The sequence below is a fragment of the Felis catus genome, chromosome E3 (assembly GCF_018350175.1).
Source record: "Felis catus isolate Fca126 chromosome E3, F.catus_Fca126_mat1.0, whole genome shotgun sequence".
NCBI lineage: Eukaryota > Metazoa > Chordata > Mammalia > Carnivora > Felidae > Felis > Felis catus.
In genome coordinates this window covers 37,108,070-37,120,826 of record NC_058383.1, presented here as the reverse complement: position 1 = coordinate 37,120,826, position 12,757 = coordinate 37,108,070, and the positions used below count along the sequence as shown (strand labels likewise).

The window sequence follows — 12,757 nt, the reverse complement described above, 5'->3', positions numbered from 1 at the left end:
AGGCAATTGAGTTTTGTCTTCAGGCAGGCATCCAATCTTTAGTGATTTTGGTCTACTCTGAAGGCTTAAATGTACTTGATATGAGAGACTTTTATTAAAATGAAGGTTCTTTGCCAAAGAAACCTAAGGTCCCAACTCTGGAAAACGTACTTAATGAGAAAAATGCAACAGTTTACAGAGTAGAATTAAACTTTGGAAATTCATGTGAAAATATTTGGAATGTATATTGATATTGGGAGGAAAGATGAGATTACTGATCCATCAAGATAAGCTTCTAAGGAACGGGAATGCTGTGAACCTGGGTTTGACTTCTGGTACCACTGAGGGAAGTGCAAGTTCATACCACTCTTCCAACCAGTAAGGCAGAATAGCTCTCAAGAGCTTGCACTATTTTCAGTGGGTTCTTAACCTTTTTGAGCCATTAATTGCTTTGGAAGTCCAATGAAGCCTATGGACCTTCTTAGAATAATGTTTTTAAATGCATAAAATAATTTTTAGGAGTACCGAGGAAACTAGCTATATTGAAACACAGTTCTGTGTAGGTTGAATATCCCTGAATATAGGCCCTTTGCCATTTTTGGAGCCCTCTGGGACCTAGTGCTATGGTGGGCCATTGTAGTCATTCAGTTAAGTTCCATTGAATCACATGAATGGAAACTTGACTTTAACAACTAATTAAACAGTGATGGGACAGTAGCATGTTTTTCCCTTTTCTGAAAAATAGTTGTTTTTATTCAGTTTATAGGTATTGAGTAGTCAGTACTACAGTCAGGTATTACAGATAGGGTTGTGGGAATTTTTTTGTGACTCTTATTTTTCTGAAATGATCTCTTTACAGAAGAAAGATCTCTCAGATCCTTTCAATGATGAAGAAAAGGAAAGGCATAAAGTGGAGGCCCTTGCCCGGAAATTTGAAGAAAAATATGTAAGATTTCTCTCTTGGGCAACAAAACAACCTCACTGAGTGGGAGAGGTTTCCAGACATTTTTATGTTCCTTTAGTGGATTATCACCTAAACAAGTGCAGAGGTTGGAGAGAACAAAATGCGATTATTAGATAAATGCATTAAGGTACAGAAAATGCATGTGGCAGGCACTAGTGTATGAAGCTAAATGGATGAATGAGCAAGAAGGGCCTTTTACTCCTAGAATTTATGCTTAGAATAAATATTATGATACAAAGCATACAAAGCCACTTAGTTCCTTCTTCTGTCTTAGGCCATTTTGTGCAGATAGAAATCTATTTTAAAAGGTCTTCAGGGAACGGGGTGTGGGGTGGGTGTAGGTGTGTGTGTCACTGTTCCACGCTTTACAACCTTGAGTCACTAGTTGATGGAGTTCAAGGCAGCAATTAATTCTATGTATCAAAAAAAGCATGTGACCTTAGAATTAAACATTAAGAGGGTAGGCCTCATGTTATATGTTCTTACCACAGTTACACATGGAAAAAGCGCATGACCTATTTTAAATTTTAGGGTGGAAAGAAACGTAGAAAAGATCGGATACAGGACCTGATTGACATGGGGTACGGTTATGATGAATCGGACTCCTTCATCGATAATTCTGAGGCGGTAAGTCCTTACTGAAAATGTCATTGGAACCACCTTAGCTCCTACTGAAGACCGCCTGGATGTGGGAATGGGGTCAGTGTGGGCATGCCTTCAGTGTGAAGAAGAAAGAGCTGGACTGGTGAGAGAGGGAAAGTGACATCCTCGATCTGGCCTTGATTCCCTCACTGAAAATGGCCAGATTGATCCAAATACCCTTTAGCTTGGACATTTGTGGTTGACCAGAAGCAGGTCTTAGCATACTGTCTGAAACGTGACAGAACACCACAGTCGTACCTGCTCTGTCAAGACCCACTCTGCACCTTTGGACTTGAGTACCAGAACGTGTAGCTGACCATTTGTTTTCTCCCCCTTCAGTATGATGAGCTTGTTCCTGCTTCTTTGACTACAAAGTATGGAGGATTTTACATTAACTCGGGAACCCTGCAATTTAGACAGGCATCAGAATCTGAAGACGACTTCATTAAAGAAAAGAAGAAAAAATCTCCAAAGGTTAGAACAATACATGATTTTGGATTTCGGAATTGCTTTTTTCTACATGACTTTATAAGATCAGTAGGCGACTTACCAGAACATGTGCTGGTTTAGGTTGGCTCGGGAGATTGGTGGAAAGGCTTGAGCCGTGCCAAGGCCGACAGGTCACTTCTCATACCTGTAGTTGGGCAAGGTGCTGTGAACCTGGAGCTGTCTGTGCCTGTGTCCCAGCGGGCTCAGCAGCGATTCATTTCTCAAGGTGGTTTTAGGACAGGGACTAGGGCAGTGAAGAATGTGGAGTGAGGGGAATTTGTACCAGCCTTGCTGTGTCTCTTCTGTGGACATGTAGAGGACTTCAGTTCCCAGGGCTGTCACCCCGACAAAACAAGTGAGCCTTAAGATAAGTTTATTTTGAAATCTACCTACCACTGCTTGTGTGTTTACAACAAGATGTAGGGCCTGCATACAGCTTACTTGAAGTAGAAAAGTTTCAGGCTACAGAATGGCCTCTTGCCTCAGCCCTGGGTGCTTCCAGGAGACACTGTCAGTGGGAATGCTGTGTTGACCTGCTGCAGGTCTGTGGTCCAGGGACTGGTCTGAAAGCTGTTGCTCTTGAAGGAGGTGAGGCAGCTCTCAGGATGAACCCCGGGCGGAGCAAGGCCAGTGCTGTGTAGTGCACTTGCTCCCTGAGTTAGGGAGCCGTGTAACTGTGCCTTGTCTTTAATTCTCAGAAGCGGAAGTTGAAGGAAGGTGGTGAGAAGATAAAGAAGAAGAAAAAAGATGACACTTATGACAAGGAGAAGAAATCGAAAAAGTCCAAGTTTTCCAAAGCCGGGTGAGAGGCAGCAGCTTCTTTGCTAGGACGAAATATGAACTGTTAGGGCAGGACACCTGGGAGCTGACGTGCCCTCCTCCTCACAGCTTCAGAAGAGGCAGCAGGGCTTGGCCTTCCGTTCCCCGTCATGCCTCCCACAGTGCCACCGTGGGCAGTCAGTGCTCTCACATCTCTGTGTGTCAGACATCGGAGTTCGCTCTGTCCCTTTGTTGGTGTTGGCAGCTATTTCTGTCACTGTGTGACTGCTGATGTTTCTTGTTCTCTTGGGCACCCCTCCTCTGCCCCAGTTCTCCTTCTGTCTCTGCCACTTCCCTTGTCTTCTTTGGTCCTGCTTTCTTCACCTCACTCGGTCTCACCCCAGCTACCCTTCAAGTTGCTGCTGTTCTCTGCTGCTCCTGCTTTTTCCCTTTAAATATTTTTCTTGCCCCCCACCACTTTTTTGCAACCTTTTATTTCAGCCTGGCAGTGGTTTTTAAAAACACATCGGATATTTAGCATTCTGTGACATTGTTCTGCTAACCTGTATTAAATCTCAAGCTTTGGTCCCAGCAAGAAGGAGCTCCATATGCCAAGAGGAGGGAGGAGGACTAACAGGGTGGCCCTGTGACTGAGGTTCCTGGAGACAGTTGCGCTGGGAGCAGGGGCAGTCTCTCGTGAATTTCCCTGTTGAGGTGTGCTGCAGCTTTCGTAACCAACTTCTTCCTTGCTTGCAGCTTCACAGCCCTCAATGCCAGTAAGGAGAAGAAGAAAAAGAAATATTCTGGGGCTTTGAGCGTTAAAGAGATGTTAAAGAAATTTCAGAAGGAGAAAGAAGCTCAGAGAAAGAGGGACGAAGACCATAAGCCCGTAGCGGTCTCGTCGGCGGAAGCTCAGGGCCTGCGGGAATTGGAGGGCACCTCTGACCCCTTGCTCTCGCTCTTCGGCTCCACTTCTGACAACGACTTGCTCCAGGCGGCCACTGCCATGGACTCGCTGACTGATTTGGACTTGGAGCAGCTGCTCAGTGAGTCTCCAGAAGGAAGCCCTTTCCGTGATATGGATGATGAGAGCGATTCCCTTGGGGTGGGACTGGACCAGGAATTCAGGCAGCCCTCTTCCCTCCCCGAAGGCCTGCCCGCGCCCCTGGAGAAGCGCGTTAAGGAGCTGGCTCAGGTATGGTGACACAGAATGGCCGGGCTTTCCTGGAAGCAGTTTGGGCAGATTGACACTGGTTCTGCACCACATGAAGCTCGCTGCCCAGAGCAACCCTTAGTGAGTTGGCAGTTTCGGTGTAAGCTTTTCCAAGCTCTCTTCTCCCGAGTGAGGAAACTGTGTAAGCTCTGACCATCAGGCGTCATTTTTAGGGCTTTCATGGTTCTTTCACTCACGAAAAAAAAAATCTTTCTCCTAGGGGAATTTCTTTCCATTTCCTGCCTGTCCGTTCCTTCCTCACAAATGTCTTTCCTTTGGTGCAGTAGACGCTAATGTTGGCAGCAGGCAGCTGAGGCACAGATCTGTCATTTTAGTAATTAGGTTTTGAAAAGTCACAAAAGTTTGCAAGTGTATGTTAAACCTAGGGTATGTGCTTAATTGCCACTGGGTTTCGGTTGCTCCCTGGACTTGCCCATCATTATTGTTAGGTAGCGATCACAGGACTACCTAATGAACGAGAAGGAGCTGAACCTTCATACTGTCTATGAACCGTTAAGAACAACAACGGTCTTTGGGCTATAGCAGCCCTTGGCAATTGGGAATTGATTTCTAGAGTGTTAAGAATTGTCAGTTCAGTTGTGTATTACTGACTATGAAGCAAACATAGATCATGAGTTATGATGACTTGTAGTTAAGGAACATTTTACTTTGGGCATCCTGACTTATAATGTAACTGGTGGCATCAGACCCTAGCTTAAGTATTAAACTAGTGGTTCTCATAGCATTTCAGAATTACTCTTCTGTGTAATATCCCTTGTGTTTTATGGCAGGGTAAAATGTTAACCACTGGTACAATGATTTCTTGTTTTGAAAAAGTTTTTTAGCACAACAGATGAAGTAAATCAAATGTCTTACTCAGATCCCTAGTTCTTCCTCATTCACCTGTGTGCAGTGTTCTCTCTGAATGTGATGATTTAAATGAATTGTGTCATGTCAGCGTTTCAGAGAATATCTGAATAGGACGTGTAGGTGGAAGTAGTCGAATCTGAATTTGAGCATACTGTTCTGTGTTTGCTCTCAGAATTTATGTTTAAAAAAATTACTCTTGGTCATTCTCAGCCCTCTGGTTTGTAATCTAATTCTTTTGTAGCTTCTGAAAGTCTTGTTAAGTAAGTTGAGTGAGGTATAAGTGGCAGTAGCCAGTCGTGTTTTTAGAGAAAAGTCAAAAACATTCTTGGATGTGCCCCTCCACCCACCATAGGTAGTGTTCTAGTCTGATAACTTAGACTGATTATATTGCTTTCTTGGAAAAAGATGGACAAACTCCATGGAAACAAAATGGCTTAATATGAAGCAGCATTGGGTTGTGATTCAAGAAAGCCTCACTTTCTGGAGTCCATTGGATGGACCCTGAGCAAGCTGTCCTTCCTCAGTGACTGCCAAGTTCTCTCTTGGGACAGTGGAGACAGGGTTCTGGACCCTATAGATACGGTAGGCTTGGTTGGGTTTTGGTGGGGAGGTGGTGACCAGGACAAATTGACATACTGAAAATGAGCATTCATATGTGAGATTGATACTTAAGTCATCACCTAGCTCTTCTACTATAAGAGCGTTAAGAACCTTTGGGAAATGGGATAGAAAATGGGGATTACCCATCATTCTGCCAATCTGAAAATTATTCTCAATTTGCATATTCCTTTCTAGCCTCTGTGTGTATGTTTTTATGCAGTTGTAATTATAGTTGTGAATAATTGTTTCCTGCTTTCTTCACTTAATAAATATTATTATAAAGCCCTCATTTACTTTTGATGGTTGCATGAAAAAGAAGGCTTATTTTTAGAAAGTTACTTAGTGCCATTCCAGAGGACCCCCAGGTGGTCCATTCTCACCAGGGTCCTGTACTCGGGCACTTGGAGCCTCCTACATGTGTGCTGAGTGCTCTAAACCCAGACCTCACTGAGACTCTGCTGGGAAAGCTATTCCTCCCAGGGAGAAAATGCCTATGTACACAAAAGTTGCATATAATTTCAAAAGCCATCCATGGATATTTGGATCCTTAATAAGGAGCCCTGTCCTCAATCTTGAACTGGACATTGCGTTTTTAAATTTACATTGAACTTGATGTACATAACTGTAACATTAGTAGTGTTACGTGTTCTCGCTTTATTTTTCACTCCCCTTGTTATCTCTTTTCCTTTTCTTTATTTTTATAAGATTATTTAGTTTTAAAATTTTGGCCTTAGACGAAACATGTATCAGTTTCTACTGTTACCTAAACAAAACTGCCCCAAAATTTAGGGCTTCAAAGAGCATTTCATTTCTCCTGACTCTGGGTGCCTGGGTGGTTCCTCTTCTGGTCCTACCTGGCTCACTCTTGTGGCTCTATTCAGCTGACAAGTTGGCTGGGTGCTGGGACGGCTGGGGTGGCCGAGGTGGCCAGGACATCCGGCCTGTCCCTCCTTATAGTCTTTCATCCTGGGTTTCTTCAGAGCATGGCAGTTTCAGGGTGACATTTCAAGAGAATGAAAGTGGAAGCTGCAAGGCCCGTGAGATCTAGCCATAGAAATTCTGTGTTCACATCACTTCTCCCGTCTAATGGTTACGCAAGTCAACAAACTAGGTTGGAGGGTTGGGAAGTTAGAGGCCATCTCCTTGTGGCAGAATGCATATCCTGGGAGAGAAGGGGTCTGGGATCCTGTTTGTCACCCACCACGGTCCTATAAGCAGATCCTAATCTGGTATGTATCCATCCCTTAGGGAATAATCTTTACTCTGAGAAGGAAAAAGTAGACTTTTAAGTTTATTTTTGAGAGTGAGCACGCATGTGCGCAGTACACACCTGAGTGGAGGAGGGTGGAGAGAGACAGAATCCCTAGTGGGCTCCGCGCTGTGGGGCCTCAGACTCACTAACTGTGAGATCACGACCTGAGCTGAAATCAAGAGTCGGATGCTTAATTGACTGAGCCACCCATGCTCCCCGCCCCCCTTTTTTAAAGTTTATTTATTTTTGAGAGAGGGTAGATTTACTTTCTAACTAGATGTGATGCTCGAAACTTTGAAAAAATATATTTGAAAACTTAACTATATTAAAGAGGTACCCCAAGAAGGCCGCCCTGGTGGATGCCCAAGCAATGTTCACTGTGTTCACTATTTAGCCTGTTTTTCATTTCCTGTTTCTTTGTACTATACGCTCTTATGGCCCCAAAGAATCCAGTGATTTGATCTGATGACTTTACCTTGTCTTCACTGAATAGGCCTTGACTGTGCCTTTTGTCTTGGTTGTTGGAAAGTTCACGTGTGTTGCCCCCTCAGGTTACTGTCTTGATGTAGTCTGGCAGCTACTCAGCCTGGTCCAGACAGATGAGCAGCTCTATTGACTAAAGCATAAACTGGGAACAATACTGAGAAAAGAAAAACAGAGACCTCATGTCTGTCACCCTTCTACTCTACCTGCTCACAGCTTACTCTGTTGTAGACTTAGAACCCCTGCCTCACAAATCAAGGCAGACCTGGATCCAAGGAGAAAAGGGTAGGAAAAAACCTAACCTGTTTTGTCTTTTTTAAAAAGAAAATCATGCCAGCAAAAACAGGTACAGTATATAAGGCTCTGACCTAGGTGCTGAGAGGCTGTAAGTGACTTTTCTTATAATTAAAACAGCTCATTAAAAGGCTTTTGGAACTGTTGTAAAATAGCATGACTGGACTGTTTCCATTTAATTTCATTTCTTAGTTAATCTAGGATTGATGGATTGAAACAACTCCTTAAGCAAGGGTATCTCTTCTTAGGGTTGAGGAACCTCTCTTATTTCTGGAAGAGTATCAGATATAAATCCAGTTGTTCTTTTAGTTGGATTTATTTAAAAATACAGCCCTTGACTAATTACCTTCAGTATAAAACCAGACCCTCAGAGATATTATCTACACAATTGAAAAGGCATTGGAAACATATCTTAAAAGTTATATAGCCAGAAAACCTCCGACATACTGAAGAACTGCCTGATAATCTAAAAGTAAAATTTGAACGTAAACCGAAGCAGTTGATAGGTCTGCCAAATGGTGGGGCATTTGAAATACATGTTACAGTGATTAGATTGAATGAATACGAAAGCGCTTCTGGATCTTAGAAGTAGCAGTTTGTAAGCTTAAACAAAAGAATGACTCCTGTTTATTTTCTCTCAAACTAAAATCATACTCTCAGTATATTAGAAGTGCTAAGACTTCTGAATACTTCTGAAAATGTAAGAAATCGTCAGGTGAATGGATTAAAAGTTGCAACCTTTCTTTCTTTGATTTCCATCCATCCATTTCACCCCCTTTCATCCTGGGCCTTTGCACTTCCCTCCCTCCAGGGGTTTGCAGAGGCTTGAGTTTTGTGTATTCTCTGCAGGTTCTGTTTGTTGGTACCAAACTTTTTTCCTCTGGTTGCATTCTTTCAGTAATACCTGTTTGTTCCTTCATCTATGCACTTAGGCGACATTTACTAAGCTCTTTACGTAATAGGCAGCTGTGGGAAATATATTGACAAATAAGATTCAGTTCTTGTTCTCCATGAGCTTGTTCTCTGTAAGTGGACCAGTAGACATGTAAACAGGTGGCTGTAGGACAGAGCAGAATGAGGTAAGCTCTGTGATATTTGTGTGGCCAAGCAGATGGTCAGGTGGACAGCCAGACTTGAGGTAAGAAACAAGCTCCTTGGGTATGTAGGAATCAGACTGGAAACCACAGGTTTGGCCTGGCACAGTGGAGAGATGGCCTTACAGGAAGCCCAGGCATAGGGCTGAGGTGGGACAAGGGGTTGTTGAATTGTTGGATGGTGGGGACCCCCTGGAATGTAGTGGAGAATGGGGACCATAAATGCCACATAAAGGAGTTTGGGTTTGATTCTGGGCTTGGAGAGAACTACCTAAGGGTTTTAAAGAAAGGAGTGGAAGGATTTCAGGAGGATGGAGTGTAGTTATTAGAAGTGGGGAACACAGGAGGAGGAGCAGAAACTGGTGGGTTTGGTTTTGGGTAAGTTGTGTGTCCATACCAGCAGATCATCCATTGACAGAAGTAATTGGAAATTCTAATCCAGAGCTTAGAAAAAAGGGTTTAGAGCTAGAGTGTTAGATTTGAGAGATCTACATGGGTTATGTGTTATTTTGAAGCTATGAAGGTGTAGAAGGTATTGGGAGAAGATAGTTTTAGATAGAATCTTGGACTCCATCTATTATTAAGGAGAGCTAATGACAGAGAGGGAGCAGCCAGAGGTAGGAATGGGTTGCAGAGGATACAATGAGGGGAAGGCACGTGAGGGGACAGGAAGGTGGAGGGTAGTTCTCAGTGCCTGTAGTCTCAGAGGGGTTGATTAGGGTTGATCGTTTGTCGTAAGACGAGAATCTCACTGCCTTTGTTTGCCATCATTATTCTAGATCAAGCCTGATTTTAGATATTTTATTTTACCTAAAGCCTTTGGACCAGCAACTCTTGGGTTTAGGTCAGTGGTTTTCAATCCCCTCTGCACATTAGAGTTACCAGGGTTACTTTTAAAGAGTGCGCATTCCTGGGCCTCATCCCCAGAGATTGTGATGCGATCTGGACCAAAGGTCTAGGGTGGGGAAAACTGCCAGGTAATTCCAAGATGCAGCCAAATGTGAGAATCTATGGTTCAGACTTTTGCTGTGATTGCTTTCCTGACTTGTGCACTTAGTGCCCTGGCGGCCTGCCGTGGCTGACACGCAGGGTGCGTACTGTGTTCTCGTGGGAAGCAAAAGACTGTATAGGAGCCTGCTATGCCTTGGGTCAACAGGTAGGAAGGTGTGTTAGTGGTTAAGATGGTCTGGTAATAGAGTTTGTGATAAACTGTTAAGTGGATTGTGAGTTTCCCAAGAATTGCAATGTCCTTAAGTGCTAAAGTAGCACATTGTTATTATTTAGGGGTGCGGGGGATAAAGGTTTTCTAATCTTGCGGGTTTGTTGCAGTTATGATTGTTTTTGTACCGTGGAAGTATGGAAATTCCATCTCACAGTTGAGGTGATAGGGTGCTGGTCACAGGAGGTAACCAGCTGGTCAAATGTGTGATGATTGCTTTGACTCTGTATGATTGACTTTTATGTGACTGCTGCTTCGAGTTCTGGAAGAATGGACAGTCCATAGATGCTTCAGCAGCATTTGAAAAAAGCTGGATATACCAATTTGGGAGCATAGGGTGATCGTAGGTGAACTTAATCTGGGATTAGGGCTGAGTGAGGATTTTATCAAATCGGCAGGTGTTCTGTAGGGAAGGACTGGCCTTGTGCCTGTGGGTGAGTGTGTGGTTGTTTGAGGAAAGTGCACTAACAGATGTTACTGTCTGCTGTGAACCAGGCTGCCAGAGCTGCTGAAGGAGAGAGCAGACAGAAGTTCTTCACCCAGGATGTTAATGGCACCCTCCTAGAGTGAGTATCTTTTGTTTCCATGTGTCTGCTGCTACCATGCCTGGGTTGTGCAGGTCAGGGAAATGGGTGTGGATGGAACTGCCTAAAGATGACTGCTTCTGAGAGAAAAAAACAGTGATTATTTTCCTTTAGTTTATTTATTTATTTTTAAGTTTACTTATATGTATTTTGAGAGAGAGAGGGAGAGCACAAGCCAGGAAGGGGCAGAGAGGGAGAGAATCCCAAGCAGACTCCGCATTGTCGGCGCAGGGCCCGATGTGGGGCTTGAACCCACGAGCTGTGAGGTTATGACCTGAGCCGAAATCGAGAGTCAGACGCTCACCCGGCTGAGCTGTCCAGGCGCCCGTATTCTTTTTTTTTTTTTTTTTTTTTAAAGGGGGTTGTTTACACCAAATATCTGTTTCCAGGAAATGGTAGGTCTTACTAACTTTAAGCAGCAGGTATTAATAGAACACTGTATATAATGATCATGGGCAGTTGGAAGAGGATTTCTTGGCAAGTATGAGAGAGAAAGTGTTGCTTGCTTGTGCAGAAAAGTAAGAGGTAACTTGGTATAGTCTCAGGAGCCTGCTCTCCTGGGGTCATTCTCCTCTCCCAAGGCCAGGGTATGTACATATCATCCCATGACACTTCTCCCGCATGCCTGATCCTCTGAAATATTGCACTGTATGAATTGGATTAAAAAAGCAGAAAAACCACACGTAGAAGTCCAAACCAGGTTCTTGGTATCAGGTCCTCCAGCCTTGCCAGCTTCTCTCTCTGTTCCATTATGTAGGAGAGGAAGCTTGTTGCTTAACAACTGAGGATTTTACACATGCAAGAACAATTGTCAAGACTTGGGAGTATTCTAGCAAATGAGCAGGATTGGAATTGGCCTCTTGGGTCAGAAAGCCTGGACTGTAGAGAGCACCTGAGGGTCAGCATACATGAGAAATTTGTGTGAACGGTAGCCTGCTGGAGCATGCCACATAAAGAGAGCTTGAGGGATTGAAGACAAATATTTTTTCTGCTGATCTAGATGGGGACAGTGGGAGGGGTGAGGACTTCCCTGACTTCCTAATCAGGGATAGAACTGGGAAAAAAGGAAATGCTGTTGGAAAGTATTTCCTGGCCACACCAAGTAACTCAATCACTTTCCATTTTGAAAGCTCTTAAGTTCTTGTGGTTTGTGATATTTAGTACTTCCGAGCTTGTTCTCTCGGGTTCTGTTTTCCTGACTACCTTTGACTTGGTCTTGTCTTTGACCTCAGGGTTTTGTCCCTCTTTACCTAACCGAGTTCATCAGGTGTGGAAGTTCTGATTTGGTGACTACTGGAGATCTGTTGCACTGGTCACTTAGTTACATTGTGTGACTGATGACATAAGGTTTGACCTGTTCTTGGCTCTTAGTTTTCCTCTCTGTGGTAGGGTGACCTAATGATGAGAGAAGCTCCAGTGAGCTGCGGACCCTTGATGACTCTGTTCTGTTCTTCAGCATAGAGGTACAAACTCGGGAGCTGAGTAGCCAAATCCGTTCTGGGGTATATGCCTATCTTGCTTCATTCCTGCCCTGCAGCAAGGACACCCTGGTTAAACGTGCTCGGAAACTTCACCTCTATGAACAGGTGGGTGACTTTGGAGTGGAGCCCCTTGGCTTTAGGGCCCAGCAGAGAGGGTAACTGAGTCTTCACAGATGCCACCTCTGCTGTTGTAGTGCCCTTGTGCAATAGTGTGTCCTCAGTATAAGACGTGATACAAAAACCAGTCTTAGACTACGTTCTGTTTTCTGCAGGGGGGGCGTCTAAAGGAGCCTCTCCAGAAGCTTAAGGAGGCCATTGGAAGGGCAATGCCAGAGCAGATGGCCAAGTACCAGGATGAGTGCCAGGCACACACACAAGCCAAGGTCGCCAAGTAAGTGTGTTCCATCGCTCTCACGGGACATCATCCTCTTGACTTTTCTCTTTCTTGTGTGTGTGTGTGTGTGTGTGTGTGTGTGTGTGTGTGTGTGTGTGTGTTTTCATTATTACATTTGTGAATGAGACTCTTGGCTCTTCTGCAGCATTTGCACCTTTTCTTAGAAGCCCGGGGTCGGGATGGGCAAGTGGGGGAGGGGGGTGGTGGGTGGGAGAAAGTAGTTCTTTTGTGGCCGTGACCCTTAGGGTCCCACTGATTTCTTTCCATGCTATAGGATGCTGGAAGAGGAGAAGGACAAGGAGCAGAGGGAGCGGATTTGCTCTGATGAGGAAGAAGATGAAGAAAAGGGGGGCAGGAGGATAATGGGACCCCGGAAGAAATTCCAATGGAATGATGAAATCAGGTGTGCCCAAACTGGGACCTTGCCTCATTGGAGGGTT

The 12,757-nt window shown here is 44.3% G+C and overlaps 1 protein-coding gene across 6 annotated transcripts in view; it reads left to right on the top strand.

The window, feature by feature from the left end:
- Window positions 1–12,757, top strand: part of UBN1 (ubinuclein 1) — a 38,831-nt gene that overhangs the window by 7,598 nt on the left and 18,476 nt on the right. For all 6 annotated transcript variants that reach the window (XM_045047911.1, XM_011290644.4, XM_045047910.1 and 3 more), the window contains exons 3-11: window positions 839–925; window positions 1,475–1,570; window positions 1,925–2,059; window positions 2,773–2,876; window positions 3,590–4,028; window positions 10,354–10,424; window positions 11,899–12,028; window positions 12,196–12,314; window positions 12,592–12,720. In XM_045047911.1, coding sequence (XP_044903846.1) covers window positions 839–925; window positions 1,475–1,570; window positions 1,925–2,059; window positions 2,773–2,876; window positions 3,590–4,028; window positions 10,354–10,424; window positions 11,899–12,028; window positions 12,196–12,314; window positions 12,592–12,720 — 1,310 coding nt within the window. The remainder of the gene's footprint in view (window positions 1–838; window positions 926–1,474; window positions 1,571–1,924; window positions 2,060–2,772; window positions 2,877–3,589; window positions 4,029–10,353; window positions 10,425–11,898; window positions 12,029–12,195; window positions 12,315–12,591; window positions 12,721–12,757) is intronic.